This window comes from Portunus trituberculatus, chromosome 5 (assembly GCF_017591435.1).
Source record: "Portunus trituberculatus isolate SZX2019 chromosome 5, ASM1759143v1, whole genome shotgun sequence".
Classification (NCBI taxonomy): Eukaryota; Metazoa; Arthropoda; class Malacostraca; order Decapoda; family Portunidae; genus Portunus; species Portunus trituberculatus.
Genome location: NC_059259.1, coordinates 3,333,267 through 3,353,926, shown reverse-complemented (window position 1 = coordinate 3,353,926; position 20,660 = coordinate 3,333,267). Strand labels below are relative to the sequence as shown.

General features: G+C 40.0%; 1 protein-coding gene across 2 annotated transcripts in view; it reads right to left on the bottom strand.

The window, feature by feature from the left end:
* LOC123514282 overlaps positions 1–20,660 on the bottom strand; it is a 93,137-nt gene that overhangs the window by 12,478 nt on the left and 59,999 nt on the right. The window contains exons 9-10 of one of the 2 annotated variants that reach the window (XM_045272095.1): positions 14,827–14,951; positions 14,142–14,411 (exon numbers count right to left, since the gene is read on the bottom strand). In XM_045272095.1, coding sequence (XP_045128030.1) covers positions 14,142–14,411; positions 14,827–14,951 — 395 coding nt within the window. The remainder of the gene's footprint in view (positions 1–14,141; positions 14,412–14,826; positions 14,952–20,660) is intronic. The other variant, XM_045272103.1, reaches the window with a different exon arrangement.

Below are 20,660 nucleotides of genomic sequence, written 5' to 3'. Positions count from 1 at the left end.
TACGTCAGTCTCGAGTTACGTCAAACTCATAGTTACGTCAGTCCACTATAAGGCAATTTAAGATTAAAGAAATTGAAAATTTATAAATCGTAAAGTGCAGGATTTATTGTTATTGTTGGTGGTTGCCCGCCACACCGCCCGCCTCACGCTTGAATACAATAACACCCTGCCTCAGTTTCACCACACCATCGCCCCTGGCAAGAGTGTTATCCTACTTCTGCATTTACTGACTCAAGTTCTTAGTATCTTGCTCAATGGCACCAAAGAGAAAACTTCTTAGTGACAGCAGTGATGCTAAGAAAAGGAAAACTATTATGCTACAAGAAAAGAGGACATAATTAAAAGACATGAGAAGGAGGCAGCAGCTGTGTGTGAGGGAGGGAAGAAGAAAATGGGAAGCCCGTTACCATGACTACGGGGAGGTTGACGGCTCGCACGGCTCTTGAGTGCTCGCACACCCATCACAACAATAACAACTCCAGAGCCTTCGCCTGGGCCACACGACACTTGCAGCTGACTTGCACCGTCTGCGCCTATCTGCTGATCCCTATTGCCCTTTTCTATTGCATTTCCTGCCCCGCTACCCACGCTTCTACTCCTACCGCACTGCACTACGCTCCCAGCTGTCCGCCCTGGGCGTCACAACATTCGACCTGCCCACCCTCCTGGCGGCCTCAGGCATCCACCCCTCTCGGCAACCTGCAGTCCTTCGCGTTCGTGGCCCTAATCAACAACAAAAACAAGCTTGTGTTTCATATTCCTACGTAGTTGTAAATAATATAACAATATAACCTTTAACTTACCTGAATGACCATAAACAATGATTGGTTGAAAACTCGATAATATGCTTTGAAATGTACGGAAACTCGAGTTACGTACAAAATCGACTTACGTCATGTTTCAGGAACGTAACTCTGACGTAAACTGAGACCTTACTGTATTCAGGAGGAGCAGGAGGAGGTTGTTGACAATTTAATCTCCATGAATGAGAAACTGGAGCTAGAGCTGGAGGAGCAGGACTTCACAGAGTTCTTTGATGACCATGACAAGGAGCTATCTAATGATGAACTACGAGAATTGGAGAAGCAGAGGAAGGAGGCAGAAGAGGCAGAGAAGGAGGAAGTGGAAATACCACCAAAACATTTCCAAACTTAAAAGATGGCAGAAGCTTTTGCATCCATAGAGGCGACCTTAGCAAATTTTGAAGAACAGGACCCAAATGAAAAACAACATGCCAAGGTGTCAGCAGCTGTTCATGATGCACTGAAATGCTAACGCGTCATATACGAGGAAAAAAAGAAGGCTGTGAGCCAGTCGTCGCTTCATCGGTTCTTCAAATGGGTAGATAAATGTGAGGCAACAGTATCATCCACTCCTCAGTCAGTGCCATCTACCCCTGAGCCAGTGCCATCTTCATCCTCTACCCACAAGCCTGACGCTGACAGCAATGCCGACGACTCCTCCCCCATCTCGTCACCCCCTTCCTCGCCCGCCACTTCCCCCAACAAATCCAAGTGAACAAGGTAAATCTTACGAGTTTCCTCATTTTTATTTCAAGCATGCAATGTTTTTTGTTTTATATTTCATGTGAAATGCTTTCATGTATGTAACTGACATAGCCCTAACGTTAAAATGTGCAACCAAAATGCGAGTCTGTAACCTAGCGGTAACCATGTCAGCTGTTTGACCGCGATATACAGACGCTTAGTCATCCCAGATTTATAGACACCTGTTCAACCGCCATTGATCGACGCCATGTTAATCTATCCATGTTTATCGATCTTTCTCAGTATGGTATGGTGTCATCCCCTGGTCTAATGGATAGGCTTCGTGTTGTGTGACGGCCCTGGTTGTGTTTTCCTGCCCAGCTGACCACACGCCATCTTATCGATCGGTTCGCCAGCCAGTCACCACTACAATATATTTTCTTTTTAAATAAAGTATGTTTCTACATTAAAGTTGTATGAATCACCATCAAATAATATTAAAAGCATTACATATTACAGGTACTGTATAAGGTATGTCGTACTTATTGGGATCTATGTACATGTATTCTTAATGTAAACAAAACTTTAAAACAATGGGAAAAAAGGCAATGGAGACCCGACTTTGGATATACGAACAAATGGAGTTACGAACAGCCTCTCGGTCCCCATTATGTTTGTAAGTTGGGAGCTTCTGTGTATATATATATATATATATATATATATATATATATATATATATATATATATATATATATATATATATATATATATATATATATATATATATATATATATATATATATATATATATATATATATATATATATATATATATATATATATATATATATATATATATATATATATATATATATATATATATATATACACACACACACACACACACACACACACACACACACACAGTGGAGACTCATTATTCGAACATCTAAATAGTCAAACTTTTCAATAGTTGAACGCAAAACTTCGACTTAATACTCGAAAAAATACCTATTAGTCGAACGTCCATCAACGTGGCTGTAAACAAAAAGGGTCTCTCCCTTCCCGCTGGCCCCACTCGCCCCACCGGTCCACCACAGCCAGTTTATCCTTCGCTGTCATAAGAATAACATTGTCCTGTGCTTTCTCCGCATTTTTTTTTTTTCCATTTAGAAGCTTACAATGGTGCTGAAGAGGCTTGTTAGTGGTGAGAATAAGCCTACAAGAAAGAATGTAGTGACAACCATTGAAAGGAAAAAGGAGATTATTGATAAATACAGGCAACCCCCGCTTAATGAATGTTCACACAACAAAATTTCGCTACAACAAACATTTCCTTTTATTACCATCTACTCGTATAACGAACACCAAACTCACTTTAACGAAATTTTATCTAGGTAGTTATTTCCAAGTTTGAAAGCCCCACCATATCACGCAAGCCGACAGGCTTTTGAATACACCAGCGCCTCTCGTGGACAAAATGCGCACCACTCACTCTCCCTAGTTCAAAACAATAAGTCTCAGCAACAGTTCATCTTCCCTCGCTCAACATGCCACCAAAATGCCCTGTAATGCTGCTTACCATTGCTAAGAAGACCAGGAAGTCTCTTACTCTTGAAGTGAAGCTGGATATTATTCACAGACACGAGAGAGGCAAGAAAACTAATAGCACTGCTCGCCACCATGGCTTGACTCTATCTACTGTCTCTACTATTTTCAAGTCAGTAGACTCTATCAAGAAGGCTGGTGAGACCATATCTTCGTTATCTTCCTTGCAAGCTAAAAGAGCCACCTGAACTCGTGACTGTGCAATGGATAAAATGAAAAGCCTTGTGGAAATGTGGTACATAAGTTTTGTATGCGGTACAATGATGTGACATTTGTTTAAATTCCACGGGTTGCCAGTTAACGTCTTTCCCGCTCCACTCTCCCTCCCTTCATTAATTTAAGATCATCATCATAAAGTTACTTACTGTTACGGCCTGTCCGTAACATACTCCACTACCATCACCTCCTCCTCTTGCTACCTCGTTCGCCACCTCTCCACCTCACCTTCCACATCACCGTCTCATGAAGCCCTGTTACTGTCCCGAAGTTGGATTCACGCGACCCCATTCGACTCAAGCTCCCTGATTTCTGGAAGTGAGTCGAGGTCAAGGCCTCAACCAATGAACACAACGCCTCTTGGACTACCGTAGGATCCACCTCACCTAGCACTTCACCACTGTGACACCTCATAAGTATCACTTCCCCTCATCCCGTTTTTTCCATATTGCCTCCATATAGGATTAGTATTATTGTTAGGTATTAAGTTGGGTTCTTTATTGTTGTATTTGTTTGTGTGTTACATGTATATGTGTATGTCATTTTCATGTATTTCATGTTATATCTATATGTGTATGTCAGTTTCATTGTTATTGGGTTATTAAATAGCTTCTAAAGTGCCCCCTTTGCATATCCTCACCAGTTGAACCTGCAGTGTTTTCTTTTTATTGTTATTGTTCACCGGCTCCCCGATGCCAATCTTACCCATTTAACTGGTGAACGTAACATTACATACATACATTAGTGTACATTACAGTGGTACTTCGAGATATGATCGCTCTAACATACAATTTTTTTTATATACGACGAAAAATTTTATATAATTTATGCCTTGAAATACAACGATACTTTTCAGATACGAATAGCCATTAGTAGGCGGCGCAGCGATTGCTCGGCTATCCGCGTCCACCCGAACATTCAGCTCGCGTTGTGTATCGTTGTTCATCCTTTGTGCACATATGTGTCCGTGCTCCTCGGCAGTGTGTATTTTTTCTTAAGTTTTGTGAACTCTAGGGTCCCAAAAGTAAAAGTTTGGCAAGAAACACACAAAATAGCCTGTATTCACATAATGATTACACTTAGAAATTCAATAAACGAGTGAGTACAAATGGTTTTCTGCCCACAAGCAACTCTTCCTCTTAACAATGCAAAAAATCAGAAGTCTCTAGATGTCTTGGTTACCAAAATATCACAGGTTGAATGAGGTAGTATCATCGGTTTACGGGGCCTCGTGTCCGATTGGGTTCAGCTGCCTTGGCTGGAGCGAGAGAAAATGGGCCCCTTGTATCATCTCTCTCTCTCTCTCTCTCTCTCTCTCTCTCTCTCTCTCTCTCTCTCTCTCCCTCTCCTGTTCTGATACCATTCTCATTCAAAAGTTGTCTCCCCGTAACATGGCGAGAGACCCGAGGTATAGAAGTAAGGCGCGCGGGAGAGGTGGCGGAATCAGACATGTGAAATCACCGTCGATCACTCCTACCATTTATCGTTGGTGACACAGTGACGTAAAGCATATGTTTACTTCTGATGAGTGTTGCCAGCTTACAAGTAAAGAAAACGGGAAGAAAATAGCCAAAATATAGCCATAAAAAGCCTAAACATCTATCGACATGCTCAAGTCTTCCGTGATGAATGTCTATCAAAATGTCCCGAGTTTTGCAGGTTAAGTTGTTATTTTGAGCAATATATCATGCATACAATAAACATTGTATTTATCTTATATTAAATCTATATTTGGTTGGTATTTAAAGCATGTTAAGTTTTTTGGGGGGAGTGTGGTAAATTCATATCACAAGAACGAATCAATTTTATTTCCATTGATTTCTATGGGAAAAATTTATATGATATACGATTTTTTTTATATACGATGATCATCACAGAACTAATTAAAATCATATGTCGAAATACCACTGTATAATGACTTAAATCAAACTGTTTAAATGTTTAACTTCATAATTTTTACTTTCATTAAACCTTTTACTGTACTATGATGCACTCTTGCTTTGTTTACTCTCAATGGAAGTTCAAATCACGGGTTAAATTTGTTATAATTGGTTCGCTTAACGAAAATTCGCGCAACGAATGTTTTTTTAAGAACATGACCCGTTTGTTAAGTGGGAGTTGCTTGTACAAGAAAGGAGGAAGAATAACCAATCTTGCAGCTGAGTACTATATGGCTAAATCTACAGTAGCCACAATACTGAAGAGGACAGAGCTCATTAAAAGAGCTGATGTGGTGATTGGTGTGAAAAGGCAATTCAAGCAACCTGTGGCAGTGGAAGAAATGGAAAAATTGTTGATTGGATAAACCAAAGGCAGATGGCTGGTGATTCTTTGTCAGAGGGCATAATTTGTGCGAAGGCTAGGCTGTTGGATTGTGATCTTATTTTTGATACTACATCTGATTCCAATGATAGTTTTAAAGCAAGTAAAGGGTGGTTTGTGAATTTCAAGAAAAGAACGGGAATTCATTCTGTTGTGAGGCACGGCAAGCCTGCAAGACAGGAGTAAACATATGCTGTACGTCACTGTGTCACCAACTCCCATGATGAATGGTGGGAGCAACAGTGATTTCATGGTGTCTGATTCTGCCACCTCTCCCGCGTGTCATACTTCTACACCTTGGGTCTCTCGCCGAGTTGCGGGGAGACAACTTTTGAATGAGAGTGGTATCAAAAGGGCTTTGGAATTAACTGTTTCTACAATTATAGAGAGGGAAGATAGTGATGTTCTGGGCTCTGATACGGATATAGGAGGTTCAACCACCGAGGGGGAGGACATTCCTCCACCACCACCACCAGAAACTCTTATTGTATGTATTTTATATATGTTTTTGTAAAAAATATACAAACCATTGTAGATCACTTTGCAAATATCTTGATCGAGAGAGAGAGAGAGAGAGAGAGAGAGAGAGAGAGAGAGAGAGAGAGAGAGAGAGAGAGAGAGAGAGAGAGAGAGAGAGAGAGAGAGAGAGAGAGAGAGAGAGAGAGAGAGAGAGAGAGAGAGAGAGAGAGAGAGAGAGGATACTAGGGGCCTGATTTCTATCGCTCTAGCCAAGGCCGCTGGACCTGATCAGACACAAGGCCATCCATGTACACCAATGATACCATCTCATTCAACCTGTGATATTTTGGTAACCATAGCATCTGCATCTAGACTTCTGGTTTTTTTGCATTGCAAAGAGGAAGAGTTGCTTGTGGGCAGAACACCATTTGTTCTCACTCATTTATTGAATTTCTGAGTGTAATCAGTATGTGAATACAGGCATTTTGTGGTTTCTCGCCAAACCTCCCGAGTTAGCGCGAGCTAAAAATCCCAACATCCTGAGTTTTAGGAGTTAATAGTGATGAAACCGGCCTGTTTTTAAAAAAAACCTACCAAACATGATTCTATATATAACAAAGGAAGAGAAGTGTTTGCCAGGACACAAGCCCATGAAAGACAGGCTAACCCTGCTTCTGTGCGTCAATGCTAGCAGCGACTGCAAAATTAAACCGCTGCTTTTTTTGTAATCTTGGGTTTGGCAATGGCTGGAACAAATTACCCGATTTATAGGTATCAATACTCAAACTTTTTAGTACTCAAACAGCCATTTGGAACTAATTAAGTTCGAGTATTGAGTCTCCACAGTGTGTGTGTGTGTGTGTGTATATATATATATATATATATATATATATATATATATATATATATATATATATATATATATATGTATATATATATATACACATATATAGCAAGTCCTCGTTATACGGTAGTTCTTTATCCGGTAAATTCATGGTTACGGTATTTGGAAATTACTACCCTCGATTCAATATACGGTAAGAAAAATTCACAGATATGGTACCCACTTGTGTCATCCGAGAGGGCCCAGTGTGGGGTGAGCAAGGGTGATGACGTCATCCACGCCACACCTCCCCGCCACTCACAGTACTGACTTTAACTTGACCACCCTTGGAACCTGTTATCTCTTCCCCTCCCCCTTTTTTTTAACTGCATTACATATTACTTACATGCATTATTAATTAGATGAATAAATGGAATATTAAAAGATCTATTGTAAGCACAAATATATTCATAATAACCATGGTAAACATCTAAAGCCTACTAACAGCGGCAAACCATGCAGCAACTGATAAAGGGCACAGATGGGCCTGGCAAACCCACTATTAGAGAATGGTGGAAATCATATAACATCAAGCATGCCTTAGATAACATCAAGTCATCTTGGGATGAAGTAAAAACATCTACCATGAACTTGACATGGAATAAAGTATGGCCAGAATGCGCGCATGACTTCCCAGGCTTCGCTTTAGACGACATCGGTGCAATCAGAAATAACATAATAAATCTGTGCCATAGGGCTAGTTTTGATGAAGTTGATGATGATGATGTTCAAGATCTTTTGGAAAGCCATGGTGAACCTCTCTCAAATGACAAACTTATAGAGCTAGACAAGGCATCACAGGAGGCAGAAAAAGAGGGAGACAAGGAAGAAGAACCTGTGTGTGGCCTGGACATCAAAACTCTTAGAGAATGTCTCGGTGGTATCGAAAAAGCTCTGGAAACCCTGAAGGAACGTGACCCAAATCCTGCCAGGAGTAGCAAAGTAGCTCATGACGTAGAGAAAAGTGTCAAGATTTATCAAGAAATCTATGATGAAAAAACAAGAAAACTAAACAGTCCTTCATCTATTCGTTCTTCAAGCCAGTCAGACATGCCATCCCTGTCACACCTGCTGACCCTGCTACAGCTGGCCCTTCCACATCCGCTGCCGACGATTCTACAGCTGGCCCTTCCTTCATATCCTCTTTCTTCAAACCATTGAAACGTGCCGACCCTGCTACAGTTGGCCCTTCCACATCTGCTTCCGACAGTGCAGATGACGATGTCTTATCCTCATCTGCCCACTCAGTGGAAGATGAGTAAGGGCTGAAAACCCTACTGTCCCTTAGCCTCAGGGGGACATCATCTGATAGAATACATGGCAAGTAAAATTTTCTGTTTACAGTAAAAGTCCCTAAATCTGGAACCTCATAATCCAGAAATCCTTATAATCCGGAAAATTTGAAAGGCTGAGTTAAATATGTAAAAAATTAAGAAATAATAGTAATAAATATATAATAATAATAGCCGAAACCGAACATGTCATCACCGACATTGAGTTTAACACAAACTTGTAAGAAAATAATATTTGGAGGTATTATAAATGGTGTTTTATGTTTCTGTAGGTGATGTGCGTACGTGCTTGTGTGCGTGCGTGCGTGTGTGTGTGTGTGTTGCAGAGTCCTGTTATCTGCATGGGTGGTCCAGCTGGTGTACACTCAACGCCGGTGACGTGATTGGCTGGTGTATGATGTTGGAGGCCTTCCTTTCTTTTTGTTTCCCTTTATCAGACATCAGTAAATGTTTTATGTAATGAAATGTGTTTTGTATTATACTTAAATTACATTATAAAGTGTGACATAAATATTGTGGACTGTATACATATTATGTGGGGTACAGTACAGTACAATCACTCAAACTTCTCAGTATATGTGGATGGTGGAATAGCCTACGTAAAATAGTGAAATCACCTACACAAATACAAGTTGACAAGTAGGAAAAGAGCAATAATCACATATGGGCGCCATAATGGCTGGAAAGGCCCATGCCACTCCCCCCATAGTCTGACAAATCTTCAAGAAAAAAAAAAAAACCCTATGTAAATCTTGTGTGGTGTGGTGAGGAAGTACACAGTGGACTGGTGGTAGTAGCAATCCCTGTAAGATGTTATGACAGTACAGTCAACCCTCGGCTATCGTGACTTCGACTATCGCGTTTTATTGCTATCACGCACCCATGAAAAGCTGCTAAAATTTCATTATCGCGATCTCAGATGCCTGCTATCGCGCGCCCAGCCATGACGTCACGGAATATCTGAGCACTCATTGGCCAAAACCGCCTTTCCGCCAAGATCAATTCGGCTATCACGTTTTCAGCAATGGTGTGGCTATTTCGGCCCCAATTGGGCGCGATAGCCGAGGGTTAAGTGTACTACAAGGAGATATAGCAAGTTGGGGTTAGTTTAGTGGGGTTTACATAGTACCCTCAAGATTTTAATCTTACTTTCAGCCTTACTATCTTACAATCTGGAAAATCCTAGAATCCGGAATGCCTGAACCCCCATGACTTCCGGATTTAAGGACTTTTACTGTATTTCTTTTGCGCAGTGCTTCACATTATTTTATATGACTATTTTCATTTATTTTAATTTCTGTAGGGGTGACTTTTGACGTGCTGGAATGCATTCCCTATTATTACATGTTACAATGGGTTCAGTATACAGTAATTTCAATTTAAGGTAAGGTTTTTAGGAACGCATATGTACCGTATAACGAGGACTTACTATAATTCCCGATTTACGCGTGTTTGATTTACGTGTTTTTGTTATAACGCGACCGAAAAAATATTATAATTAATTCAATTTGTGCGATCGGTTTGCTTATACGCAATTTGGCCCAACCACATTTTCAAACTAAGCGTCAGACGCAATTTCAAACTATCCGCCAGAGAGTTCCGCAGCTGGCTGATAGGTGGGAGCTCTGGGGCTGGATCCAAGAAGGAGGTTGTTGTCTATGTTGGTACAGACAACCTCCATAGCAACCTCCTGCTCATATACCAATCTTTGTAAAATAGCACCCACAAAGATTCATTGCTGTGGGCAGGTGGAGGTTGGTAGCCGGCCTAAAAATGCTCATTGGCTGCCAGGAGCTGGATCCAAGAAACTTTAACAATGTCAGAGCAACTTCCTGCCACGAAATGGCATCCATGAACGCTTGGAGGGACAGTAACGAGGTTGCTATCAGGCTGCTCTCAGGTTGCTGGGAACACCACCTCTCGAGGTGGTGTTACTGTCTTATATATGTATTTATGTTCACAAAACAACATTTCTGAGTGATAGTGAATTACTAATGAAATACCGCAGTATTTCATTAGTAATTCACTATCACTCAGTGCCACGGAGTCAAGGTTATCCTCATGGCATGAGCATATATGAATACTAAGATATGATATCCATTATAGCAGGCAATAGAGGAGTAGAAACATAAATATCATAGTGAAAGCAACATGCAAGTAAAAGGGCCACAAGAAGAAGTGGCCAAGTCGCTGCAAGTCTCCACCTTGTCTGTGGCCGATCTCACCTCTGCTTTATTTTTTGGTATTCCATGTAAGATTTCACTTTATGCATTACAAAACAATCCTTTCTTGGGGGCAAGGTTTGTAAAAAGCTAATAGAAATGTTTTGTGAACATAAATGCATATATAAGACAGTAACACCACCTCCAGAGGTGGTGTTCCCACCAATCTGAGAACAGCCTGATAGCAACCTCGTTACCGTCCCTCCAAGCATTCATGGATGCCATTTCACGGTAGGAGGTTGCTTTGGCATTGTTAAAGAATCTTGGATCCAGCTCCCACTCTTATCGTGCCTCATGTGCAGTCTGCCAGCACTGAGTACAGATGGAATCCCTTCAATCTGCCTATAATTCACCAAGATGGCCTCAAAACATCCTTCATCTTCTTCTGCATATGTGGTTATTTTTGATAAGTGGATTTTCGATAAAGTGGAAAAGCTCAGAGGAAGATGGTGACTGACTGTGGTGTGAGTGGTGAAGGCAGTGACGCAGTGAGTGTTGTGTTTACGTATTTTTTTATTTGTTGTTTTCCCTTATTATTTTTTGCTTTCTCTTATAATTTCTTGCTTTTCCCTTTACTTTAAATACACTTCTAGTATTTAGAATGGTAAATAATAAAAACATGTTAATTTAGCCAAATAAAAAGAGTATTTTGTATGAATTTTTTTGGACCACATCCTGCATCCCCCTTATTATCTATTGTTTCTTATGAGAATTACAAGTTTGTTTTACGTGAATTTTGATACACGCGATGCCTCTTGGAATGCATCTATCGCGTAAATCGAGAGTTACCTGTGTGTATATATATATATATATATATATATATATATATATATATATATATATATATATATATATATATATATACAGTACATTTTTGGAAATAAAAACAATTGCAGCGGTCTCGCAGTACTTGTCCCTGTTCTTCCAAATTGTTGATACTGTTGATCTACGGACACCCATTTGTGCTGCAACGATACTGTGAGCTACACCTGCCTCACACTTTCTTATAAGCTCAAGCTTATCTTTGAAAGGCAGGAAATTGTGCTTTTTAACCCCTTCACTACGGTGACGCCTATGTGGACGTCATGAAGCCCCAGTAGCAAATACGGTGACGCCTACGTAGACGTCATATTTCTTTTCTGAGCTTTCTTCAGTTCAGTTGTCCCGTATAATGTGTTGGATACCAACTACACACGCCATATGCTGTCCTTGAAATCCTAGTGCTCCTCCCACCATCCTTGTCTCCACCAATCACTAAAGATAAGCTACATGCTTATGTGTCTAAAATTACCCAATGGCATAGACTGTTCCCATCTCTCTCTCTCTCTCTCTCTCTCTCTCTCTCTCTCTCTCCTCTCTCTCTCCTCCATCTCCATCTCCTCCTCTCCCCATCTCCCTTTCCTCCCTCCCCATCTCCCTTTCCTCCCTCCCCATCTCCCTTCCCAACCTCCCCCTCTCCCTCTCAAAAGATAAGTTACATGTGTTCCGCCTTGTAACATTCGTGAAAACACACACACACACACACACACACACACACACACAAAACAACAAATTTTCTAAATCTCTCTCTCTCTCTCTCTCTCTCTCTCTCTCCTCCCTTCGTTTCCCTCTCCTTCCCTCCTTCCCTCTTCCTCTCGAAACATAAGCTACATGCGTCCCGCTTGTGTCTAAAATATTAGCAAATGTCACACTCTCTCTCTCTCTCTCTTTTTCTCCGAAGAGAGAAGCGTCCACTTTCCTCTTCGAAGGCGATATAGTGACTAAAAATTAGCAGCATAATACACAAAGACGACAAGTATGACAAGCTTGCACGAGTTTCCTGCGCTCGGGCGCGCGGCACTACCACCCGTATATCATACAAGCGGGCTTTTTTAACATCCGGCGCGAAGGGGTTAAGGCTTGGGCTGTAGGTGGCTTTCCGTCAGCATGTCCTGAGGGGACATGCTGACCACCACCACCATCAAATCATGGCAACATTTGAAAAAAACCTCTGCCACGTGTTACAGAATTATTTGATGGCTCGTAAGATGCATGGCTCATAAGACGCACCCACTTTTTGACAGACATTGAAAAAAAAAAAAAAATTGAGCAGATTTAAGCAGATATGAAGTGAAGGATTTTACCTGATATTTGAAGACTTGCATGCATTTAGATCATTATTAGATCCCAATATTTTGCATTTAAAAACTTTGATCTTTGCTAGTAGGCTACACACCAATCCTGCTGTGACTTGTGAAATGTAAACATGTACCTGGCATATGGCATTGGCAGTGACTGTGAGAGAGTCAGAGACTACAGGGCTAATAATCATAATTTTTTTATATCATTATTTATTTACATGAATGCAAAGTAAGAATGTTAAAAGATAGGTGCAATTTTAATTGTATGAAAATGTGTCTTATGTCAAGTAGTAATGGCATCACACTAAAGAATGCAATGAAGCTTGCCTGTGTCAAGATCAAGATCACTGACACTGACTGCATTTGTTCTGGTTCATACAATGCATGGTGCATGGTCACTTGGCAAATTCTTCCTGACTGATGTCATTCTATATAAATTACCAGTAAGTTTGACCTATTATATATTGGTACCTTGAAAGAAAAAGTTGTTTTGTGGTGTAGTACCTATCATCACTTTGTTTACCTCTGTGAATGTCTGGGGTTTGATTTTTGAGCCTCTGTTGCCACCAACCATTGTCTCAATGCTGAACCTTGGCCTCATAGAACACTGGGTCACTCCTGAGACTTATTTTGGAGAAAAAGGTGTGTCTTATGAGCCATCAAATAACACAGTATCAATCCCCTCAACAACATGGTGGAGGAAGAGGCCGTCTCCACCAAGCCAGGAGTCCTATCTGGCCTCCCTGAATATCTTGTCTATGAAATAATCACATCACCCTTTAACATATTCCTTTCAGGAGTATGTGCAGTCCCCATGATTAACAGTCATTTTTGTTTCTGTGTGTTGTCCCCATGAGTAGTGGTTACTTTGTGTTCCAACATTTGAAGTTGGACTGTAGGTGGTTGGACACTTACTGTTAGTAAAAGTAAATATTTGTCTGATATAGTGGTCAAACAGGTGAGCAAAGAAAAAAAAAAAGTAAAAACTGAAATTCTTGAAGTTGGTGGTGTTTTTCAATCTGTTTTAATTGTTTTATTTATTTTACTGTAGATAAAACTTGAATTACAATCCAGTACTTAGTGACTCAAGCTAACATTGAGCCAGGATAAATAATAGTTTAGGAGGTTGACTTACCTGCAAAGTAAACCTATAGTACAACATTTTGGGATCAATTATATAGATCGATTAATGTGTTAGATTGACTTACAAACCACAATATACGGTAATCAGTGCTATATATATGAAAGTTCGTCTTGAAGCAGCAAGTATGATGCAAACGTCAAGTAAACACGACCAATAGTTGTCAAAACAGAGTGAAACTTGTGACAATAATACATGAAACTCGGGTTGTTAAGAATTTAGGATTAAGTGGAAAACTCGAGGTTCATGAAACTCAAGTAGTGCAAAACCCAAGAGTTGGGTGTATAGTGTAGGTGCTTACTTAGCCTGGTTCAGACCTAGACACAAAATTGGTTTACAACATGATGTGGGAACAGATCTCCACCTTGAAAGAAGACCTGTACACACTTACCTTGTGATGTGAGGCAAGGCTACAGCACACCCCTCACGCACCAAAAGTTCTCGTGACGGGTGCAGGCGGCTGGACACCTCGCACTGCCCGTACTGGTGGATGTGGTTAAAGAAGTTCACCATCTGGTCCAGGAATGCTGATGAACCTTCTGACAGAATCTTACACTGTGAACACCCATTGGGAGACTCTGGATCACCCGCCTCCCCCAACTCAACACCCACATAGGGAATAAACAGGCTGTCCAGTAACGGCTGTATGCTCTGAGTATTCCTGTGGCACAGAAGCACAGATTTGAGTGGTACAAAGCTACAGTGGTGAAGGTGATGAATATGAGATAGTGTTGCAGTGAAAGAATCATGTCATAAGTTAATGACTTTTCTTGCTGTGTTGCCATGAAAATGATGTTGTCAGAAGTTAATGATAATGTGTTTCAAGTTTGATTTGACTGTTTCTTCTCTTCAAACTTAATGTGTTTGGAGTTTAATTTGCCTAGTCCTTCTCTTCAATCTTTATTAAAATGTTGTGCAAGGTTAGAATACAAATGACACCAAAAAGAGAGAAAGATCAGCTTAAATTTTAGAGTACCTAGTTACCCAAATTAATAAGAAGTGTCACATATCACTACCAATCACAAATACCTGTTACCTGGGAAATGGTTAGGTGATAACCTGATGATCTGGCTTACCTGGCTATGGTGACCAGCATGCGTGTGGCTGACTTGTGGATGACCTGCACCTTGGACAAATAGGTCATGATGCGTGGCACAAACTCACGGCACACAGGTTTGATGGCTTCCTTCACATGGGCAACCTTGGGGCAACACAACTCATTATTCTTCATAAACACATAAGAAAGAGGAAAAAAAGAAAAAAGTAAAGGTGCTGTACTTATGAAGCACAAGTAATGAAATAAGTAGGCAGGTAGCATCATCAAATCCAAAACCCTAACACATGGAATTAATGTATTTGATGGCCCATAAGATGCATGGGCTCGTAAGATGCACCCAGTTTTGCCAGACATTGAAGTGAAAAAAAGATGAATGAGCAGATTTAAGCTCTGAATAAGAAGTGAAGGATTTCACCTGACATTTGAAGACTCTCAAATGCATTTAGATCATTATTAGAGCCCAATATTCTGCATTCATAAACTTTAATATTTGCTAGTAGCCTATGTACCAATCCTACTGTGAGATGTTAACATGTATCTGGCATATGGCATCAGCAGTGACTGTGAGAGACAAGAGCGGTAATATTCATAATTTTTTCTTTTTATTCTATCATTCTACATGTAATTCTAATGTAGTATTTTAGTACATTTTCAAAGCCAAAGCATGTGTGAAAGCAGATTTACCAACCTTATTTTCTTAAATGCATTTTACAGTAGAGATTCAATACTGGAACTTAATTCGTTCCAAATGGCTATCAGTATCAAAAAGTTCAGCTATCAATATCTATAAATCAGACAATAGCTTTTAATACATGATTCATTCATGTGAATGAAGTGACTCCTTTGTGTGGGCAAACTGACTCCTGAGTGCAGGCAAACTCACCCAACTTTTGGGTGAACTGACTTGAGGGCAAACTGACATGTGGGCAAAATGAAGTAGTAGTAGTAGAGGAGGAGATAGTAGACACCTACTGAAATGATAATTTACTCCCAGCGAGGTCTAATAGCACTAGTTCAGGGGATACTGTGAACTCTCCATTAAAGTTAGTTGTGATCTCGCTGAACATTTCCCTTTGTATTCACCTAGTTGTATTCACCTAGTTGTAATTTTACAGGGCCTGAGTATCATACTCGTGTGGCCCCTTCTCCATATCTACACACATCCAACTTTCCTTTAAAACTATGCACACTCCTTGCTGACACCACCTCCTCACTCAAACCATTCCACACCTCCACACATCTTTGTGGGAAACTATATTTTTTCACATCCTTCAAGCATATTCCCTTGGCTATCTTTTTACTATGTGATCTTGTAGTTCTACTTAAGTTTTCCTCTCTCAACATCATTTGCTCATTATCCACTTCATCCAGTCCATTCAACAGTTTATAAACCTGTATTAAATCTCCTCTTTCTCTTCTTTGTTCCAAGGTAGGCAAATTCATTTCTTTTAATCTCTCCTCATAGGTCATTTCTGCCAATTCCGGAACCATTTTTGTTGCCATTCTCTGCAATCTCTCCAACTTCCTTATATGCTTCTTTTTATAAGGGGACCAAACCACTCCAGCATATTCCAATCTTGGTCTAATTACCATACTAATTAATTTCTTCATCATATCTTTATCCATATAATGGAAGGCTAATCCAATATTTTTATCAAATTATACGTTTCTCCAAACATCTTATCAATATGAGCCTCAAACTGCCCATGGTCTTGTATTATCACTCCCAAATCCTTTTCCTTTTCCACCTTTTTCAACACTACTTCTTCACCCATCTTATATGACCCTCTTGGCCGTCTTCCACTCTTTCCCATCTCCATCACATGACTTTTGCTCAGATTAAATTCCATTTGCCACCTCTTGCTCCACTCCCAAATCTTATCCAGGTCTGCCTGTAAAATTTCACAATCTTCTTCACTCTTCACACACCTACACAACTTCGCATCATCCGCAAACAAATTAATATAACTGTTTACTCCTCTGGCATGTCATTAATATATACCAGGAAAAGTATTGGTGCCAGCACTGAGCCTTGTGGGACTCCACTCTCCACCACCAACCAGTCCGACCTTGCATCCCTTATTACCGTTCTCATCTCCCTCCATCTCAAGTAGTTTTCCATCCACTTTAACACTTTTCCTTTCAGTCCTCCATAAATCTCTACTTTCCATAACAGTCTCTCGTGAGGTACCTTGTCAAAAGCTTTCTTTAAATCCAAATATACACAGTCCATCCATCCTCTCTCTCTGTATTTTGTCAACCACTCTTGAATAAAAGCTCAGTAGATTTGTTACACATGACCTCCCTTTCCTGAAGCCAAATTGATGATCCGATAATAACTTATGATCCTCCAGGAACCGTATCCAATATTTCTTTATCACCCTCTCACAAATCTTACCGACCACACTTGTTAGAGACACAGGTCTATAGTTAAGAGGCTCTTCCTTACTGCCTCCCTTATAAATGGGCACCACTTCAGCTCTCTTCCACTCTACTGGTACTTCCCCTGTTTCTAATGAACACCTTATAATATCATATAATGGATCAATCAATTCTTCTCTACACTCCTTCAATAATTTTCCTGAAACTTCATCTGGTCCCATCGCTTTATCATCTTTAAGTTCCTCCAACATTTTATATAACTCCTTTTTAGGTATCTTAATGTCCTCCATGTGCACATTTCCTTGTACATTCTGTGGCTTTACAAACATTGTTTCTTCAGTAAATACTTGCTGAAACCTATTATTTAGCAATTCCGCTATATTCTTAGGGTCATCTACTATCCCTTGCTCTCCTTTTAATCTTTCAATGGACTCTCTCTTTTAAGTTTACCATTTATGAACCTGTAAAACAATTTTGGATGTTCCTTACTCTTGTCTACAATATCTTTTTCAAATTTTCTTTCTTCCTCCCTCCTTACCCTCACATACTCATTTCTCGCCACTCTATAATTCTCCTTATTTAGTATATTCCTGCTCTTTTCCATCTTTTCCAAGCCACATCTCTTTTCCTTAGCCTTAACACAAGTTGCATTAAACCAATCCTTTCTTCCTTCCTCTCTCGGTTTATACTTTGGTACAAATTTCATAACTCCTTCTTTATAATATTTCATAAAAATCTCATATTTCTTTTGCACTTCTCTGATTTGTAACATCTCCTCCCAATCTAATTTTCTGAAATAATTTTTCAAACTTTCTGTGTCCATCTTTCTATAATTCAATCTACCACTCCTGTATGTCTCGTCCTTCCTTCGCTGTGTTGTTGCTATCTGCATTTCCATAACCACATGATCACTCTTTCCCAAAGGACACTTGTATTGTATATCTCCACATAGGTACACTTCTCTTGTTAACACCAAATCCAGTCTAGCCGGTTCATCATCTCCTCTATATCTAGTATTTTCCTTCACCCTCTGTTCCATCATATTTTCCATCATTAGATTAAGAAATCTCTCTCCCATGCTTCTTCTCCAACACCACTTACTAGATTTTCCCAATCCACCTCCTTACAATTAAAATCTCCTACTAGTATCACCTTTCTTTTTCCAGATAATACACTTTCCAAACTCTGTAAAGTATCCTTGATCATATTGTCGTATTCCTTAATGTCCAAGAATTTGTTTTAGGAGGTACATAGGTCACCATGATTATTAATTCTTTTCCATCACTTTTTATCCTTATGCTTATCACTTCTGCGTTGTTCTTCCCATACCAAACCTTATCCACATTTATTTATTTCTTCGTCATAATCATAACTCCTCCTCCACCTTTACTCTCCCTATCCTTTCTCCATATATTATATTTATTATCCAAATTTATCTTTGTTTTTTCATGCAATTTTGTCTCAGTCAAACACACTATATCAGGCTTCTCCACTATCATATAGTCTTGCAATTCCAATCTACTTGACAGTATCCCATCTATATTAGTATACATTACGGTCCACCCACTGCTCCCTCTAGGGGTTCCTCCGTATTCCTTCTTTCCACATACCACTTTCTGACTCTCTCTCCTATAACTCTCCAAAAACTTTTCTCTTTCCTCCTCAGACCGCTCATCATTTTTCCTTCTCGCCTCTTCCACCAATTCCTTATATCTTCTCCTCTCTTCCTCATTTCTATTCTTTCTCACAAACACCTCTTTACAACCTTCTATCTCTCTTAACTTTGATGTTCTATATAGGACATCCTCCGCAGATTGTTGTGACTTCAGTACTACTTTAATCGGTCTGTTCACTCCTCCTTATACGGACCCAGTCTATGGATCTCTTCCACTTCTTCTTGTAGGTCTTTTTTTTCATCATCATTTAGATTTTTGAACAGATCTCTTACCGTTTTCAATTCTTCCTTAATTCTCTTAGGCTTATATGTTATATTTTGTTCTTTCATCCCAAATATTAACACACTCTTCTTCTTTTCTGCTATTTCCTTATCAATGTTTCCTTATTCTTCATTACATTAACCAGTTCCTTGGACCTTTCTTTTTTGTCTTCCTTCAACTGATCTTTAATTATTTCTTGTAATCCAACCATCTCTGCTTCCCTCGACTCAGTCCATTGTGTTTTCTTCAGTTCCCATTCCCTTTCAAGCCTTTCATTCTGCTCACTAATCATTTCCTTAAAGTCATCTTTCTCCTTTACTACTCTCTCCATTTTCTCCTCCAACCGTCTCTTGTATTTTTCAACCTCCACCTTCAAATGCGCATTCTCATCCACCAATCGTTTTCATTTTCCTCCAGTCTCTTAACTCTTTCCTTCAAAGCCTTGCGGAATTCTCTATCCTGCTCCTCCTCACTCCTCTGAACTTTTAATTCCTTCACTAACTCCTCAAATCTCTTCTCCAACATCACCAATCTACCTTGCAATGTTGCCCTGTTGAAGCTGGACTCATGCTTTGACTGGCCACTTTCGGCTTTGCTCCCTGGGCCTCATCAACATATTTTGAATTTGGTAATTTATTCCTTACCGGTCTATCCATTTTTCCTTACTTTTCCTGGGAACATGTGGGTGTGTGGTCACTGGGGGCCAGGCCTGGTAGTTACGTGTGTGGTTGGATGCGTTGGCGGCTGCTATGGCTGGCCTTTGTGGGTTCCCGCTCTGTCGTTTGGAGTGTGGAGGTTCTCCCACCTCCGATCACTCCCATGTACACGCCACCAGGCTACGTTCACTCTGTACACTCGTTCACTCGCTCTGGTCGCCCCTCAATAGCAATAACTATTCTCACTCAAGCACATTGCTTAGCGTGTGGAGTGTTATTTAGATGCACGTCCGTTCTCCACGGAGCGCGCAGTGTGTGTGTGTGTGAGCACGAATAAATACTTAATTTTGCATTTTCATCATTCAGGCTTATACTAAGCATAGCTTTTTTTTTAATTTTTTTTATCAGTACTTTGTCACTTATCATCATTGTTGTACTGACTAGTTTTTGTGTGTATTTATTGATTGGAAATTTTAACACTTTCACTGTTAGTGTAACAAATCACAACATTATCTTGACAGGCACTCACAATAATGAAAAACATTGTAAGGAGATAGGTTTTTAAGTGTCTTACAATGACATTCAACTGTCTCCCTCTTACACACTGAATATTCTTGGTCTGTCCTTTACTCATAATCTTAACTGGAAACTTCACATTTCATTTCTTGCTAAAACAGCTTCTATGAAGTTAGGCATTCTGAGGTGTCCCCACCAGTTTTTCTCGCCCCTCCAACTGCTAACTCTGTACAAGGGCCTTATCTGTCCTAGTACAGAGTACTTTTTGCATGTTTAGGAGGGGTTCCACTCATACAGGTTTATTAGATAGGGTGAAATAAAAAGCTTTTTGTCTCATCAACTCCTCTCCTCTGACTGACTCT